This window comes from Archocentrus centrarchus, unplaced genomic scaffold, assembly GCF_007364275.1.
Source record: "Archocentrus centrarchus isolate MPI-CPG fArcCen1 unplaced genomic scaffold, fArcCen1 scaffold_64_ctg1, whole genome shotgun sequence".
In the NCBI taxonomy this organism is placed as follows: Eukaryota; Metazoa; Chordata; class Actinopteri; order Cichliformes; family Cichlidae; genus Archocentrus; species Archocentrus centrarchus.
The window spans coordinates 188,616-208,199 of record NW_022060281.1 but is presented as its reverse complement, the minus strand read 5'-3'; the positions used below and the strand labels follow the sequence as shown (position 1 = coordinate 208,199).

Sequence of the window (19,584 nt, the reverse complement as noted above, 5' to 3'; positions counted from 1 at the left end):
CAAACTGTCCAGGTCCTCTTCACCGTCCTCCAGATGGCTGAAAATGATTTAAGTTAGGCTAAGAAACTACCTATATTTGTTAGTTTTAAGCCTCTCTAGTTATAAATTGGCGGAAAACAAAGCTAATCACTGGAACGTTTGCAGATAGTCACGCCGCCATAGGCAGTACTGCCGAGATTCACCAAGTCTCGCGTGACTACAGCATAGAGATGCTCACAGCAGCGCACTCATCAGACCCACAGCCACAGAAAAAAACACTTTAAATAGTGTAACAGCTTGGAGCCAGCTGGACCCCACAGAGAAACATGAATCTGACCAACAACTATAATCAGCTATAACTCAATATTTCACCTTGGAGAAAAGTTGGGCAACATTGACCCGAGAGAAATAAGTTGCAGGAACTTAAAAGTCTGAATGATAAAGTTCAGTCAGCTTCATATTTTGAACTGTGAACATGTTGTATGTCATGGTTGTGGGCTGGTGGCCCTGGGTTTTGGTTCCTCTTTGTTTAGTTTCATTTTGTTATATTTTTTGCCTGTTGGCTGTTCTTTAGATCCTCAGTTTGTTGTGGCTAGGCTTTTTGTTTATTTGTATGTTATTCTGGATTTCGTGTTAGGTTGGGTGTTTTGTGTTTGTTCCACTTCCTGTTTTATTTTGATAGTGTCATGTTCCTTGTGTGTTGTGTTCAAGTTTTGCTTCCTCCTGTCTCGTCTGTGTAATTATGGTCAGCTGTTTTCCCACCTCATTACCCTTGTGTATTTATTGCCTGTTCTTGTCTTTGTCCTTTGTCGGGTCCTAAGTCTGTTTACGTTTAGGTAAACGTTCGTGCTGAGTGTTTTGAGTTTTCCAGTTATTTTCAAGTGTTTGGTTTTCGTGTAGCTGGCCTCTGTCCAGTTCTGTTTTTGTGATATTTTCAATAAACGTTGAGTACTATTCAGCTCTCGTTTCACGTCCTGCTCAGAGGTCCTCTCTGCCCTGCCTGCAGCACCCAGCCGTGACATTGTATCGACGACATGACAACATGATGTTTTCTAACAAAGTCGAGTAACTCAAAAAATGTGTTCGTGAACTTTTTTACGTTGAACTCCTGGATCATTTTTTACAGTGCAGCAGATTCACTCAGCTGGATTAAAATGGAGGCTCTGCTCTTCATTCACTCGTTGCCATGGTGAATCAGAGCTCCACAGAGTGAACATCCTCAGAGCTGACTGAACTTTTTCTAATAATTTGAATGGATTCTTTATACTAGTTTACATTTCTGCATAAATATCACCTAAAACATCGGATTTTCAAAGAGTCACACAAAGTAAAAAGAAAAATCAGTGCATGACTCGGCTCTGTCTCTGTGCTCTTTGTTCTTTAGGCCTTTGGTGAGCTGTCCATGGTGCTGACCAAGCACAAATGACTGTTTAGAGGAAACTACTTGTAATTTTCCTTTAGATTTCATCCATGCTCATTCAGTCACTTTTAATTCTTGAGGACAATAAAGTTTTACTTCTGATAGTTTGAGGGAATTATTAATGATGCTTTTATTTCCTTCACTGCACTTTGAGCACAGCCATGTTTCTCCTCATTCTGCTGCAATAAAGGCATTAATTTAGACTATCATTAAGCAAATTCCTCTTGTGCCAAAATAAAATTCAATTTGATTATTTTTTTTTATATAGCACCAAATTACAATGCAATGTATTTGTGGGGGGGGCTCGTGCCGCAGTGAGTGGGGCCACTCCCTTGGATCTGCTCGCTGTGCTGCATGATGCCCCCCTCCTCCTCCTTTTTTAATTACATCATACAGCTCACAACACGTCATAGTACACATAAGGCCTTGGGGGGGCAAGTGTGTCACACGGTGGTTAGTGGGTGGAGCTGCTGAGGCGACCCCACTTACCTGTTCACTGCTGCGTGCTCCTCTTTCCTGATGGGCCGTGGATGACCCGGGTCCCCTGGGTCTTTCCCTGCAAATGTCTTTGATACAATAGTGCATTCAGAACTTCACTCTGATTGAGAAAACTGCCAGATATGACAGGCATAAAAAAATAAATAAGAAGTTGAAATTCAAAAATCTACAATTGCTGACTTGAATCCTTTTTTTAAGTATTTCTTCTCTCTTTCTTTTTAATGGGGGTAAGACCCCTTATAAGCTCTAAAATTGGAACCCAGATGCCTAACGCTGCCACTGCAACAGCATCAGTTTTAAAATAATTGATCCTGGGTTAAAAGTATTTTTGTAGCCTTCCAGAAGCTTCTCACAGTGGGTTTCTGGGATTTTGTCCTGTTCCTCCTGACAGAACTGCTGGATCTGGATCAGGTGTTTAGGACTCCTCTCTAACACATGCTTTTTAAACTTATGACCACATTCATTTATTTTCTTTCCTTCCTCTGTTTTCTATAGCTGTGTGTCTGTGAGTGTGGTATTTGTGGTGTGTGTGATGTGTGTCAGTGGGGTTTGGCAGTTCTGGTGGTTCCCACTCCTCCTCTGCTGGAGCACCTGCAGTAACTGATAATCAGTCCAGCTCATCAGTTTGGAAGAATTTGACTCCATTTTTACTGAGAGCAGCTTTAATTCTGACATGTTGGATTTTCTCTCATGAACTGCTCTCTTCCAGCTCTTTCTCACAGTTTTTGTTGGACTCTGTTGGACTTGGTTGTTCCAAAGCACTATTTTTAACAGCAGGCATGGGCGCTTTGTGCTCCAACTAGGCTGCCGGAGCTGATCGAGGACACTCAATACAACACTGATGATTCCAGCAGACCTGCAGCAGCACATTTCAGAAGCATCCCTGAAGCATCTCTTTGCTCCACTAAAAATAACTCTGGGTCTGTTTTTACAGAAGCTCCATCAAGCTGCAGCAAACAGAGGAAAATGGGCAGAGCAGCAGAAACAGCAAAGGAAATCCTGTCAGTGTTCAGAATAGAAGAGCCTGTGCAGACCAACATGGTTCACTTCTAAATACAGCAGCTGTGGTTTGAAGGCTGCAACAAAACCACATCAGAAAGGTGTGGGAGCATCACTGATGGATCAATGGACTGGTACTTATAGAGGGATTTGCTACTCTGAGCACTCAAAGCAGTTTTTCCTACAAGGCACATTCAGAGATTCACACACATTCAAACAGCACTTTATTCTCTGCCTTGAAGCATTTTCTTCTTTCTATCAGGCTCACACTCACACTCAGATGATGCATTGGAGAAAACTGGAGTCAGTCCATCATCCTTTAGTCCAGATCCAATCCATGTGGACTAAAGTAGTGGACTGACCAACAGACTGACATTAACATCAGAGCCATGCTGCTAGTGTGGCTAAAAGAAAAGAGAAGCAGAGACAGTCATGTTGATATGAACATTAGAGAAACTCATCATGGAGCTGAAATATGATCCTGCTTCATCATTTGGACTCATTCACCTCAGCTGACACATTCAGCAGCAGACAGGTTTTTGTATCAGTCTGTCTCACTGTGGGAGGAGGATACGACTACTTCATCTTTGGCTCTGGAACCAAACTGAGTGTAACAGGTAAGAACAAACATTTATTTTCCTTCAGTTGTTTTATTGTAGAAGTTGAAAATGTGTTTAAAGTCAGTTTGTGCTGCTTCAGGCTTTACATGTTAGTTTGTTCATAATTAGTAGAGAATTCATCTGCAGCCATTGTTCCATAAGAAAAGCTCAATAATCTCTGAAAACATGTTTAAATCTCACTGAACAACTAAAGTTATTCTTTATTTCTGCAAATATTAGTGATGTTACAGATATTTAGGATTTGATCATCTCAGTAATTCTGCACCATCTGCTGCTTTCTGACAGCAACATCAGATTAGATGGAAAATAATGATATTGATTTTTAAATGTACAAAGAAATCTGAGTGTTGGTCATATTTCAGAGACAGTTCAGAAAGCTTTTTTCTAGAGAATATTTGAATATATGAGTTAAACTGATGCTGATAAAAAGGAAAACCAGAAACAATGCACATGATTCTGATTTAACAAGTAATGATTTAATAGTAAAATTTATCTGTTCAAAGGGTAAATAATAAATTATTTTAATGGTGAAATTAATGAATTGTTTAACATTTTTTTAAATGGAATTTTAAAAAATATGTAAAATTACTTTTAACATGAATTGAAACAGTCATAGTTGCACCTACTAAAGTATTTTTATCCAAATGCAATCTTTAAATTTATTTAAATTATATGGGACATAATTAAAATAAATTTAGGAAAGTATTATGAGATAAATGTCAGACATCATTAACAGTATCAGACACTGAACATTATATCTAAACATTAAAATATGATTAAAATAAAGTAATCAAATCTTCTGTATCAGGTTATTTTTAGTTAACATTTTAAATGTGTGAAAAATATTTGTAAACATGCTTCATGTTATGTAAAAAATGTTGTAACAAAATGTTTATAAATAAATTCTGATACTTTTTTGTTAGTTTGATTCATGTATCTGATGCTGATTATGTTGCCCCCACGCTGTGAGGAATGAAGTGTTTTTGTTCACATGTTCTGAATGTGTTCAAAAATTTTAATAAAAAGTTTCATGATGTTAAATGTGATTATTATTATTATTATTATTATTATTATTATTATTATTATTATTATTATTATTATTACTGTAACCATGAAAGTCATAAAGCGATGAGTTTATTGAAGCTGGCAGAGGACCAAAGGGGGAACCTGGTGCAGAGACGGTGAGGCGGTCGCAGCGCTAACACAAACACAAAGCAGTGACACTCACACACACACCTACACACAATCCACAGTCAGCAGGTAACCGAACACACTTGTCTTTGGATTGTAGATGGAAATCAGAGCGGCCAGAAAAGAACGACACAGGCACCGAGAGTTCACGCAAACACGCAGCAGAGCCCCACCCGACCAGCAGGTCTGAACCCGCAACCTTCTTGCTTTGAGGCTGCAGAGCCAACACCACACCACCATGACACCATTTATGCTTCCACTTATTTATTAGAACATTAATAAGAGAAAACAGGGGGAAACATTCCTGTGTTGCTCACGTGAACCCATCTTGTACCCAGCAGGACCCAGAGTCCACGTGGAGGGGAACAGCTCCCTGCTGTGTGTGCCCCCAGCCATGTTTCCTTCTCTGGTCCAGCTGTCTTGTAAAAGACAGAAGAAGAACGGCGGGCTGGAGGAGCTGCCCCCTGCTGAGGGAGAGCAGCTGCAGCTGATCCATGAGCAGGAGAACAGCACATATAAATGCAGCTGCTACATCAATGATGGTGGCAGAACAGTGGAGGCCCAAACACAAGAAGGTAATGAAGGCTCGCTGACTGTGTTCAGCTTCAGGGATTCAGCTTCATGTGGAGATGCTGTCAAAGAGAGCAGAGGAGCAGAGGACTGACATTTGTCACTGCAGCTCCAAACATTTGACTCCTTTTGTGTTTCAGAGCTTCCAGCTCCAGCAGCCTCCTGTCCTCCAGAGAGAGAGCCAGCAGACCTGCCAGCTCTGCAGCCAGCTGACTGTAAGATCACCTGCTGCCTCTCTGCATGGACAGCTCCAATGTCCAATGAGGGAGCTGGAACAACTTTAGGGACTCAGTCTCAAAGTTGTTCCACTCATTCATATCTTCATCAAACAAGCTCTGAGAAAGCCACTGTACACTAGCTGCTCAGCACCAAACAGCACACAGACCATAATATGTCAGAGATCAGTTTGTTAGCTGCTTGTGGAGTTCTTCTGCCCCCAAGTGGACACAAACACAAATCAATGCATTCATCCACTTGAAGAAGAAGCTGTGACTGTTTCTATTTGGACTTTTTCTCCTTCATCTCACAGGAATAACCGCACTGTGTGTGTGTGTGTGTGTGTGTGTGTGTGTGTGTGTGTGTGTGTGTGTGTGTGTGTGTGTGTGTGTGTGTGTGTGTGTGTGTGTGTGTGTGTGTGTCCTTCAGGGTCCTTCCAGTCTCAGTGCAGGGTGAAGCTGCTCTGCCTGCTGTCCACAGTGCTGATAGTGAAGAGTCTGGTGTACTGCTGTGGACTCTCTCTGCTGATGATCCTCAGAAACAAGGGAGCGTCCACCAACTGCACACATGCTGACTGACTGTTTTCTGCTCGCCTTTTCTCACCATCAAATCTCATCCATTCATCTCATTCATCACTTTGATCACCATTCACACATCTGAGATCTTTGTCTTACTCTCAGCTCATATCCACATGTTTGTGTTACTGAGTCTGTAGTGTCGAGTGTTTTCACATTAAATTTACTTGTACTAAACAGTAACTTCAGTCACACATAGATTATATTATATTTTTATGCTCTTGTGTAATTTTTTTGTACTTCATGTATAGTCTTCCTCATTTTCAAAGGTATCTTGAGTCCACCCTTCTTAACAAACAACTCATTGATTGAATTTCTGCTTGTAGTAAATTACAATTACAAATATTAATAAATAGTTATCATAACTGTGGGTGTGCCACACGGCTCATTAATTACTGTTTGACAGTCAAACTTGATCACATTGAATTCAGACTGAGATATAAATGACATTTTAAAGCTGCATTACAAAATCTGTTGTGGAAAAATGGTTTGAGCTGCAGATATGAATCTGTTGTCAGCGGTTATTAGAAGATCAAACTTCCTGTGCTGCAGCAGACGGGCTGTGTGTGTTTCTGCTCTGCAGCCTCCACACCGTTAGCTGTGGCTTTGCACTTTAATAACACAATGACAGTTACAAGCATGAACTCTGCTTAAAGAAGGATTCCAGGAAGGATCTGTGTTCTTCACCTGTGAGAGAAACAGCTCAAATCCTCAACTCAGAGCTGACAAATGAACTTTGATGGAATCAAAAAATGAACTGAATTGTTTTCAGTGAGGTTGGTGAACACCATTGTTATAATATTAAATAATAAACACACATCAGGACAAATCTGATACAAAAACTGTTCATGATCATTAATACTAGGAACCGAAAATTAATCAGAATTTTTAAGTATTTACCAGTATTAAATAGAATTATACACTTTATATATCCAAACTAAAATAAACAGTAAATGTAGGTTATGATTGATGAACACATTAGAGCCAATAAAAAAATGTAGAAACCTAAAAATAAGTTATTAAATAAATTTGATAATTATACAAGAAAATATATAAATATAAAATACATAATATTATTATCTTAATATAAATATTAATTTATATTAACCTATTAATATTATTTATTTTATATTCATATTTTATTTAATTAATTTCTATTTTATTTAATATTAAATATGTCATTGAAAATATTAATTAAAATAAGTAGTTAAATAAACTTATTAAATAAATTAGAATATAAATGGAAAAGAAAAAATCTGCATATTTTATATTTTTATTACTTGTAGTTGGTGCTGTATATTAAAATGTTGGGTTTGATTAAAGATCTTGTTAAAAAAAATATACAGGACAACTTTTAGAGCAATTCATGAATATTTTTATTTTAAAAATCAAAGTTAAAATTGTTGAACACTATATTTATTTTTATTTGACAGTTTGATTATTTTTAGTCGGTGCTGTGAGCTCTAAATGTTGGAGGCTTTTCAGCTGAGATCCATTTTTAAGAACTAATATTAGAAAGATAGAAGTGTTAAATCAGCTCAAACAATAATGTGAAATCAAATGTATTTTTTAATAAAAGCTGTTCCACTTAAAGCATTTCAAAGCTGCCACACTACACATAAAGTATGAAACAATAACACAAGAGCAACAAATGTGTGAACAATGAAATCTATTGTCTGCTGGATGAGCTGATGATTCAGCAGTAACAGTCTGTGTTACTAAATTCAGCTCCAAGCTGAATGTATTTGTGGGAACATCAATGTTTTTAGTCTTTCTGCATCATGTGACCCAGATTTTTGGATCTGCTGTCAGATTCAAATGAAGACCATGAAAGCACACAGCAGCTTCAGCTGAGCTGTCAATCAGCAGCAGCAGTCTTATCTGTGGGCCGCCCACAGCAGGGGCCGACGGGAGCTTTGAGGAGCCGTTAGAAAGCACGTGGCCCTCGTCTGATCTGGCAGCTCGTCCTCGTTTGGCCTCGGCTGCATCAGAGCACCACTTCTCCCCAGGTTCACCAGAGGAAACACCACTGCACACAATGCTTTTCCTCCCAGCTGCTGCTCTGTGCTGTCTGTGTTCAGGTGAGTGTTTGCAGCCAATCAGGAGCCAACAAACTCAACTTGGAACAAACACTGTCACACTGACCTTCATCTATCTGTCTGTGTCTCTGCAGCACTGCTTACCATGGCAGCAGAACAGCTGATTCAGAAAGATAAAATATTGACCAAGAGAGTTGGAGACAAAGTCTCCTTCAGCTGTGGAGGGATTAATCAGTGTGATAACTCTGGATGGGTAAACTGGTTGCAGAAAAAGAAAACATTCAGTTTGATTCTTCGCATGAATAAAAATACTAAAGAACGTCAGACAGGTTACAGTCATCCTCAGATAAATGATTTTACAGTTGAAATCAAAAACAGTGGCTGTGAACTGCAGATAGAGAAAGTTAACCTCGATCATTCAGCCTCTTACTACTGCATGTGTGCAAAGAAAGCTCCCCACAGTGAGAAATGATCCGTGCAGCCTGAACAAAAAGATGAACAGATGTCAAACAGTGTTTGTGACAGGAAGAGGGCAGCAAACCACAGCCCAGGTTCACACATTTCACCTCCATCTCAAACTCAGTCTCAGGTTTATTAGAGATAATTTAACAAACCTACAAAAATCCAATCAAAGTTATTCTCAGTGCCACTAAATTATTCATTAAAAAACTGTTAATGTTCTCTTAATGAAACTCTTCCAGCAGCACTTGTTGTTTAACACCTTTCAGCACATTTAAGCAGACACTTTCACTTTATTACCTTCCAGATTCAGGCTGTGACTCTCAAGTGTGGGGTTTTGTTTTTGAAGCATCTTTGGGTGGAACCACCACCTTTCCAGGTGCTTCTGTTTGCAGTGACTCACTCAGCAGTTTTTCAGGTCAAATCAGGAGTACGTGCACAAAAGAAGGTCCTTCCTAAAAGAATTTGAAAATATGCGCAACAGCTGGAGATCCTAAGGTTGGAACACATACAAGAACATATTGAAAAGGAGCTTGTTGACTCAGTAAATAATAAATACTCACTCTAAAATTTGACAAGTTGACCTTACTTACGAAAATCTTGGAAACCGATTGCCCTGAAAAATGTAAGTAAGTATAACTATTAAGTCTTATGTTTGTTTACTTAACATATACTTGTTCAGTGTACTAAAGACCTTGTTGTGTCAACTTAATCGTGTTAAGTTAAATTAACTTAGTTTAGTGAAGTTGTTTCAACTCAGAAATAGGAAGTAAATTGACCTGTTCTTAAATTAGCTACATCAAGTTAGTCCAACTTACATGAACAGTACAGTTTACTTAGCAGACTCTAGGAAACCGATTGCCTTAAATGAATGAAGTAACTACAACAAAACATGATGAGTTCACAAGGTTCAATGTTTTATTTTTAACAAAATACTATCCTTAGCTTCTTAACAAAAGGCCAATGTGGCCACACATGAACAAATACAAAACTAATCACGTTTTTACCCTTCCACAGGGCTCAATAACAGTAATACCAGAAAGATGCTTAAGTCAGCTTACAGGCTGAATGAGCAGCAACTGAAACAGTTTATTTTGAACTGTAACAAGTAGGCACTCTAGCACTGTAACATTTACCTGAGAAAAAAAAGTGATTTAATTAGTTATATATGGAGGACAGATTCTGACATACTTGGCAATAAACATAGAAATACATAAATAGCTTGATGAAGTAATTCATGTGCCAAACATTGCATCCAACAAAAAAATAAGAACTTTACCAACTTATTTGATAATACAGTGCAACAGTGCAAAAAAAAAAATCAAATTAAAATATGATAGTAAGTTCAAAAAATATCATATTAAATAAATACACAATATGAAAAAACATAGAAACACAAGTAATGGCATAAAAAAAGAAACCAGACTGAGCATCAGTCTCTGAATGAAGTCAAAGGTGCTTTTTAGGCATTTTGTACAGTCAGGATGGAGGGCATAGATCAGTCCAAATATGAAGGACATAGATCAGTCCAAATATGAAGGGCATAGATCAGTCCAAATATGAAGGGCATAGATCAGTCCAAATATGAAGGGCATAGATCAGTCCAAATATGAAGGGCATAGATCAGTCCAAATATGAAGGGCATAGATCAGTCCAAATATGAAGGGCATAGATCAGTCCAAATATGAGGCAAACAGCATGATCAGTGTCAACCATGACAATTGTACCTTCCAGAATGATAACATGCTGGATGGTTCAAGGTGAAGAGCATTCGGACCTGGTTGCTGACTGACTTCAGGAATAACAGGCAATAATCCCACAGGAACCTGGGTGAAGTCTGCCACGGCATCTGAATCCTGTGGATATTAAGAAAAAAAAAAAAAAGAATGGGGTGAAAATCTTGATTTCCAAGTGCAGAACCTCTAACAAACCAAATTGCAATACGTACAAAAGAGACATTGTAGAAGTCTCTTTCATCACCCCCGAGGAAAACCGAGAGACATCGCAGGACAGCAGTCCTCATGGCAACAACATCACTGGTCTACAAGAAGGGAAAAACAATAAAAGTAAGCAAAAGCATCTTCTGAAGAAAATGAATCACATTCTTCACAATAAGTGATACAAAATAATTGTTCAGCTCGTTGAGAGCACTTATTTAGTGGAATGCATTGTATTTTTTTCTTCCATGCTTTCATGTCCAGAGCATTATAAGCAAGCAAAGTCGTAAAAAAACAAAGAACAGCTCTCACTGGCCGCTTTTCCACCGACGGGGTTCTGGTGCCAGTATTTGAACCGTTCAGCAGTTTTTCCACTCGAGGCTTGTTCCTGAACGTCACATTACCCTCCATGACCGAGTGAAATTGCGGCTACACGAATGTTAGCAGGCCTGGTTTACGCTTACAAACATGCTAACGTGCTGCATTTGAAATACAGGTAATTAATGTTAAGAGCTCTTATCATGGACAAAACATTAAAGGCTCTCAAGTAAAATACAGTACATGGCAGTTTTAGCTAATATTGGCCCCATAAGCCCATGCTAACATTAGCATTAGTCTGCAAAACTAGCCTGTAACAATACACTGAATGATAAAGTCATACATGACATATAAAAATATAATGAAGATGAACAGCTCACCTTTAGAGAAGAGCAGCTTCTTCCAATGTGTAAGTCCACAGGGTTTCTGGAAGCTTCCCGCACTTCTGTACTGCGCATGTGCACTGCTGAACTCACCCCAGCATTTACTCCAGTAACAAAAATATTCAAGTCCAGTTTACACACTAGAACTTAGTCTTGTACCTTTCTCAGGCTAAACATGTACATTACTCACATTGCTTGAGTTAACTCAACAGTATAGTGAGACTTAAGTAAAGCACACAAACGTAATTTAAGTAAGAATAGGTATTACCATTTAGAGTGTACTGATTAAATGCATCTGAAGCTGATGGCATGTGACCTAATGTCACAAACACATACTTAGTCCATGTGAGCACAGAAGAAAAAAATCTGAGATAAAAGAAATCCGATTTACAAAATGTGTGTTTTCACAGCTGCACACAGAGGTCTCCTTATGAATCACTGTCCATCTGTCCATACTGCTTTGTATCCCAAACTCTGAACACACACATTCAGCTGTGGTGAAGTCAAAGAAAACAAAGTGCTGCACAGCAAGCAATGAAAAATAATCACTTAGACCAAAATAAAAATCAATGAGAAATAATTTGTAAGAAGGAATTAAACATAAACATAATTAAAACCAACTTTTCCTGTTCACAGAGACTCAGCTGTAAATGAGACCCAAACTGAAAGGCTAATGAGGAGAGGTGTGTTTGTTTTTGATACCTGCAGACTGTGAGTGAGTTTCAGAGCTGCAGCAGTGAGGGACCACTGAAGTTAGTTTGGTGCTTGGAGCTACAAACAGCTGCTGGTCAGCTGACCTCAGCAGTCACCATGCAAGCTCTAATGAGGATTAACAAAGATTTAAAATGAGTCCTAACCTGCACAGGAAGACAGAGCAATGATGCCAGGACAGGTGAAATATGTTCCTGTTTCTATTTCCCAGTCAGGAGTCCAGCAGCAGCATTTTGGAGCAGCTGCAGTCTGATAGTACTGCCTTCTCCAGTCTGATGTATAAAGAACTGCAGTAATCCAGTCTGGATGGATAACATGGATAACCTTCTCATGTTATTAAAAGAAAAATTTACAGAAGGTTTACAACATGCTGCCAGAGATCAAGAGATGAAGTGGATGAGCTTCCTGACAGTGATCAGAATTACAAACCAAACCATTGATACGAAGGGGAAGCACAGAGAGTGGGAACAAAGCAGCTGATCAATATTTGTGCACAGAAATGGGGACACTGATCAAAGGTTCTTATAGTAACACTGACAGAAAGTGAAGAGACCCCAGTATAAACAGTAACAATGCTGAGTGATAACCTGGCCTATAGCTGCAATTCAGTGGTTACCTTCATAACTGTTTCACTCTTATGACATGAAATAGTGAATTAATAATTTTCTTTTCTGCAATCTGCTAATAATGAATAATTGGTTGAGACAATGTATAAAATAAGTTGATGGACAACAATAAATATCTTATGATCACATCAAAAATGAGAGATTTGGAAAGAGAACAGAGCGAGGTGAGCGCCCAAAACACAGGATAGAGGTCATTATGTTACAGTAGAAGCTGAAGCTGTGAGGACAGGGCTGCTAAAGTTTAAAAACTGAAAGAAATACTGTCAGCATATAATCCTACAAATGAATACTTCATCAACATTGTAATTTTTTTTCTTAAGGTTCTACTCCTGCTGCTTAAAATAAAAATAGTAAGAAATAAGAAGAAATCAAATTGCACTGATTATTTCAGTATCATTCTGTGACTTCAACCTTTAGGAAGTGAAGCGTTTGACATTTCATATTAATTTTACTATAAAATGTAGTAAATAACTTTAAAAAGGTGTTATCGAATAAAAATCCTTAAGATTTTAGGACTGGGCTGAGTGAGCCCCAGCTGTTTCAAGATCCTAGTATTGCCCCTGATAATGAGCTGCTCTTTCATCAGGCCCTGAAATATGAGCACAAAGCAGTTATTAGTGTTGGAAAATCCTGGTGTGTCACATGTTCCTGTTAGTTACTTGTGTCCAGTGAATACAGTGTACTTGCAGATTAAGCCTGAATATATTTCATTAAAACAGACTGTTGTGTGTGGTTTTCTACTCATCTTGCTGATCTTTATATTACTGTATAACAAGGCTGTGGGAAGTAGGTGGTGACATCCTCTGTCACCAAAGTCAGAATCACAGCACCGCCGACAAACGTGCAAATAAGTGTTAGAACGCTTTTTTTGTCATTTATCTGAGAAATGTGTGATAGACAGTTGTAATAAATAAAAAGAGAAAATAAATTACATTTTAAATACATCATGGTCAAATTATATTACACTGTCGTCACAAGTAGTTAAATATGGTGCATCTTTTAGAATGACCTGTGAGTTAAGTCCTATCACACACCGTAACAGTGGTATGAAAATATTATTTTTTAATGATCAGCTTATCAAAAGAACATAACCAAAGATCAGCTTCATCCCCCTGAAACCCTTGTTGTCCTCATCCAAGTGATTATTCTTCAACTTCTGATTTAAATCATGTTTGTAGACCAACACAAAGTAGTTTTACATCCTCACTGCGTACGACTTTGGATACTGTGGCTCCTCTGAAAAGGAAAGCTTCAAATCAGAAGTGCCTGACTCCGTGGTATAATTCACAAACGCACAGCTTAAAGCAGATAACCCGAAAGCTGGAGAGGGAATGGCGTCTCACTAAATTAGAAGATGCTCATTTAGCCTGGAAAAAGAGTTTGTTGCTCTATAAAAAAGCCCTCCGTAAAGCTAGGACATCTTACTATTCATCATTAATTGAAGAAAATAAGAACAACCCCAGGTTTGTTTTCAGCACTGTAGCCAGGCTGACAAAGAGTCAGAGCTCTGTAGAGCCGAGTATTCCTTTCACGTTAACTAGTAGTGACTTCATGGATTTCTTTACAAATAAAATTTTAGACATTCGAGAAAAAATTATTCATAACCATCTCAAAGATTATTCTTCATGTTCGGCTGCTTTCAGCACTGCTGGTATTTGTTTAGACTCTTTGGCTCCAGTTGATCTTTCAGAGTTAACTTCAATAGTTACTTCCTCCAAACCAGCAACATGTTTATTAGATCCCATTCCTACTAGACTGTTCAAAGAAGTCTTTCCAATTATTGATGCTTCAATCTTAAAAATGATCAATCAGTCTTTATTAGTTGGCTATGTACCACAGACCTTCAAGGTGGCTGTAATTAAACCTCTACTTAAAAAGCCATCACTGACCCAGCTGTCTTAGCTAATTATAGGCCAATCTCCAACCTTCCTTTTCTCTCAAAGACTCTTGAAAGAGTAGTTGTAAAACAGCTAACTGATCATCTGCAGAGGAACGGTTTATTTGAAGAGTTTCAGTCAGGTTTCAGAATTCATCACAGTACAGAAACAGCATTAGTGAAGGTTACAAATGATCTTCTTACAGCCTCTGACAGTGGACTCATCTCTGTTCTTGTCCTGTTGGACCTCAGTGCAGCTTTGATACTGTTGACCATAACATTTTATTACAGAGATTAGAGCTTGCTATAGGTATTAAAGGTACTGCACTGCAGTGGTTTGAATCATATTTATCTCATAGACTCCAATTTGTTCATGTAAATGGGGAGTCTTCTTCACACACTAAGGTTAATTATGGAGTTCCACAGGGTTCTGTGCTAGGACCAATTCTATTTACATTATACATGCTTCCCTTAGGCAGTATTATTAGAAAGCACTGCATCAATTTTCATTGTTATGCAGATGCTACTCAGCTTTACCTATCAATGAAGCCAGATGACACACAATTAGTTAAACTGCAGGAATGTCTTAAAGACATTAAGGCCTGGATGACCTCTAATTTCCTGCTTCTAAATTCAGATCAAACTGAAGGTCTTGTACTCGGCCCCACAAATCTTAGAAACATGGTGTCTAACCAGATACTTACTCTGGATGGCATTACTTTGGCCTCCAGTAACACTGTGAGAAATCTTGGAGTCATTTTTGACCAGGATATGTCCTTCAATGCACATATTAAACAAATATGTAGGACCGCTTTTTTGCATTTGTGCAATATTTCTAAAATTAGAAACATCCTTTCTCAGAGTGATGCTGAAAAGCTCATTCATGCATTTATTACTTCTAGGCTGGATTATTGTAATTCATTATTATCAGGCTGTCCTAAAAGCTCCCTGAAAAGCCTTCAGCTGATTTTTTTTTTTTCTTTCCTGCTCTCGGTGGAGACGGACGCATTTTTCTCTTCTCCCCAGCCTTCCCTATCTACCCCTGCTTTTTGCTGCTTCGCTGCTTAGAGCGTCTCCTCACACATCCCCGAACTGGAAATTAAATTATGGATTTGGTCAGCTGGTCTCTCAACACTACTGATGGCAAAATTCTCATCACGAGGAGATTGGGAGAAGGGGAACCATCTTTCCTCCGATCCGACTACACACCCAGCTGGCTATGTTATGGATTCCTGTGGGGATGGAAGATAATGTTCCTGGCTGCACTGCATGGACGTGGCATATATATTGATACCAGGATTTCTTTTCCCGAATTGGACCTGGGGATACCTGGTATCCAGGCCGCTCTTCAGGCCCTAGTAAGGCTGCCTATGAGGGATGCAGAAACAGTATGAACTCAGTCAGACTCAGTAGAGCTGAATCGAAATGGATTACATCTGGAGGAGTGTTGGAGTCTCTGTTCTGCGTGGTGGAGTAGAACCAAATTCTGATTATTGGACTTCTGAGAGGTAACCAGAAAACTGTAAGGTCTGTCAGCAAATAGTTATGACGGCCTGAACCAAAACAATTGCAGTATTTGGAGATTGGCTCCCAGACGGCCTTGGATGCTGTCTGTCTAAATCGTCTCCTGGAGATGTTTGTAAACAGATGCTCTTCACCCCCGCCCCTTGTTGTGACCTGTATGAACTGGTATCCTGGCAACCAAGGCTGACTGTACCATCTTATCATGAACATCATCATGAACGGCTGGTCTGGAAGCTGATTGGCCATCACAGCATCCTGCTCGTCTCCGCTGGCAGCCCCTCCCCTACCCACCCTAGTGCTCTCAGGCTTTAAATGTGCTGCTGCTTTGCTGAGGTGTTTTTTTGGAACCTCGTAAGGTGTTCATAATGAACACAGTACCAGATGAATTTTTTTTAACCTACCTATCCCAGTGTATCTCTTTCTGTTTTCCTGCTAAAGGTAGCACCGGCAAAACGGCTGCATGACCTCAGACACCTGTCCCCCCTATTTGTGTTTGTCTCTATGTATTTCTTGGATGGGTGTTCTGCGAACTGTAATTTCCCCATTGTGGGACTAATAAAGGTATTCGTATTCGTATTCATATTCGTAAAAATGCTGCAGCTGGAGTACTGACAGGGACTAGAAAGAGAGAGCAGATTTCTCCCATATTGGCTTCTCTTCATTGGCTCCCTGTTAAATCTAGAATAGAATTTAAAATTCTTCTCCTCACCTACAAGGTCTTGAATAATCAGGCCCCATCTTATCTCAAAGACCTCATAGTACCATATCACCCCAACAGAGCACTTCGCTCTCAGACTGCTGGCTTACTTGTGGTTCCTAGGATACTTAAGAGTAGAATGGGAGGCAGAGCCTTCAGCTTTCAGGCGCCTCTTCTGTGGAACCAGCTCCCAGCTTGGATTCAGGAGACAGACACCCTCTCTATTTTTAAGATTAGGCTTAAAACTTTCCTTTTTGATCAAGCTTATAGTTAGGGCTGGATCAGGTGACCCTGAACCCTCCCTTAGTTATGCTGCTATAGGCCTAGTCTGCTGGGGGGGGTTCCCATAATGCACTGTTTCTTTTCATTCACCTTATTTACTTTGTTTATACTTCACTCTGTATTTAATCATTAATTGATATTAATCTCTGGCTCTCTTCCACAGCATGTCTTTCTCTCCCCTCAGCCCAACCGGTCGCGGCAGATGACCCCCCCTCCCTGAGCCTGGTTCTGCTGGAGGTTTCTTCCTGTTAAAGGGAGTTTTTCCTTCCCACTGTCACCAAGTGCTGCTCATAGGGGGTCGTTTTGACTGTTGGGTTTTCTCTGTATTATTGTAGGGTCTTTACCCACAATACAAAGCGCCTTGAGGCGACTGTTTGTTGTGATTTGGCGCTATATAAATAAAATTGAATTGAATTAAATTTTTATACACCCTGATCTGTCTTTCCACTATCACATTGTCAGTGCAGGTCTTAATTTACAAAAATACAGTCTCAGTGTGTTCATTTAACTCCAGATGATCAAAAACGGACCGTACCGTGTTGTTAAAACAGTCCTGCAGCTGACTGACTGCTCCCTCAGGCTATATTTTCACTGTCTTCATGGCTGGTTTGATTCTCTTCCTCAGTGGTTTGTAAGCTGGAACACTGAACAGTGAGATATGGTCAGACTTCCCCAGGTGGGGGAGTGGTGTTATCCGACATGCCCCCTTTAAGTTTGAATAAACCCGGTCTAATATGTGTTCCCCTCTGGTGGGGCCCTGCACGTATTACACAAACTTGGGTAAAACAGTCTTTAGACAGGCCTGATTAAAATCCCCGGCTACAATAAAAGCACCTTCAGGATGGGCTCTCTGCTGTCTGCAGATCACATCATGAAGTTGCGAGAGCGCTGTGGTAACGTTGGCATCAGGAGGTATGTAGAGAGCCGTGACAAGCACTGCTGTCAGCTCTCTCGGCAGATAAAAAGGCCTGCACATAACAGTCATTGTCTCTAAGTCAGGAGAGCAGTATGTATTTACAACTCTGCTATTTGATGATGATGATGTTGATGATGATGATGATGATGATGATGATGATGATGATGATGATGATGATGATGATGATGATGATGATGATACTTTATTGATCCCACAATGGGGAAATTACAGTTAACAGAACACCATCCAAGAAGACAAACAGAACAAACATGGGGAGATAGGTGAACTGTGGCCATGCTGCCCCCCTTCTGGAGGTGCTGCCATTAAAAAGACAGAAACAATAGTGAGAACATATAAACATATAGAGATGAGTGAGGAAAAAAATCATCTCATACTTTGTATATTTTCACACATACACAGTATAAGGTTACAAAAACCTCTGTGACAGAGCAGAAACATATAGCATGGGAGCACTAGGGTGGGGAGAGATGGACAGGGGAGCCAGCGGAGGCGAGGGGGGGGGGGGGGGGGGGGGTCGGGCTACTGTGGGGCTGACTCAAACTCCCTCCTCAGTTAACAGTTCTGATAAGATGTAGAGTTCATCAGCAGCTAGGTCAGGGAGATCAGTCCAACACAGGTCAGAAGAAGACAGGACAGCGGGGGGGGTAGAGCATCTGTTTACAAACATCCAGGAGACAATTTGATAAACAGCAGTCCAAGAACATCAGGGAGCCAAATTCCTGATTCTACGACTTGTTTTGGTGCAGACTGTACTGATTCATTTGTTGACAGCCTTCAGTCTTTCTGGCTCCTCTCTGTGGAGAAAAAACCAATTCATCCGAATCTTCTTGGTTCGTTCCTTCGCCGTGCAGAAACAGATACATACATCTCCAAGATCTTACCCCTCAGAATCAGCTCCAGATATACAGAGTCTGAGTTTGAGTCTGTACCTTCCTGCGTTCCCGTCATAAGCAGCCTTACCAAGGCCAGACAGCTGCCTAGACTTCCTTAATTGCAACGACAAACCAGGTATCTCAGGTCCAATTCAGAGAAACCCCAGTGTCAATAAGCCAAATGTGTGTGTATTCCATTGACAATACGGCCAGGCACATCATCTTCCACACCACACAGGAACCATAACGTAGCCAGCTGGAATGTCAGTTTTTTTTTTTTTTTTTTTTTTTAGCCTGTCATGTCTGGCATCTTTCACAATCGGAATGATGATCCGAATGCACTGATGTACCAAACATATTTGCTTTGACAAGAACAGCTCTATATGTTTCCTATAGGCTCTTCTTGTTAATGTTTGCAATTTTATTTTTATTTATTTATCTTTTTATTTAGTTATTCATGCCAAGTCTGACAGGCAACAAGGAAGGGGCAAGAACAAGAGGTGGGGGGGAGAAAAGGGGGGGGAGGGGGGGGGGGGGGGAAGAAAGGAGATAGAGAGAAAAAAAAATAAATAAATAAATAAATAAATAAAAGGGGTTGATATACTCACACACACACACACACACACACATCCATACACACACCCATATGCACCTACATATACACACACACACACACACACAAGTTTATTGTTTGTAGTGATGTGTGTGTATGCGCCTTTGTCATGCAATGTATTCGATAATGAAGGCGAGAAACTGCAACCATGCCCCCCGCGATCCAGAGGCAGATAGGGAAGGACCCAGGGGACCCAGGCCATCCACAGCACAGGAGCTCAGAAGACTTGGGGCCACACATCC

General features: G+C 39.8%; 1 protein-coding gene across 1 annotated transcript in view; it reads left to right on the top strand.

Annotated features, from left to right (window-relative positions):
• The window catches only part of LOC115777692 (immunoglobulin lambda-1 light chain-like), a 31,238-nt gene extending 24,981 nt beyond the window's left edge, over positions 1 to 6,257 (top strand). The window contains exons 3-6 of the mRNA XM_030725638.1: positions 3,466 to 3,525; positions 5,025 to 5,282; positions 5,418 to 5,492; positions 5,923 to 6,257. Coding sequence (XP_030581498.1) covers positions 3,466 to 3,525; positions 5,025 to 5,282; positions 5,418 to 5,492; positions 5,923 to 6,071 — 542 coding nt within the window. The 3' untranslated portion in view covers positions 6,072 to 6,257. The remainder of the gene's footprint in view (positions 1 to 3,465; positions 3,526 to 5,024; positions 5,283 to 5,417; positions 5,493 to 5,922) is intronic.
• The last annotated feature ends 13,327 nt before the right edge of the window (positions 6,258 to 19,584 follow it).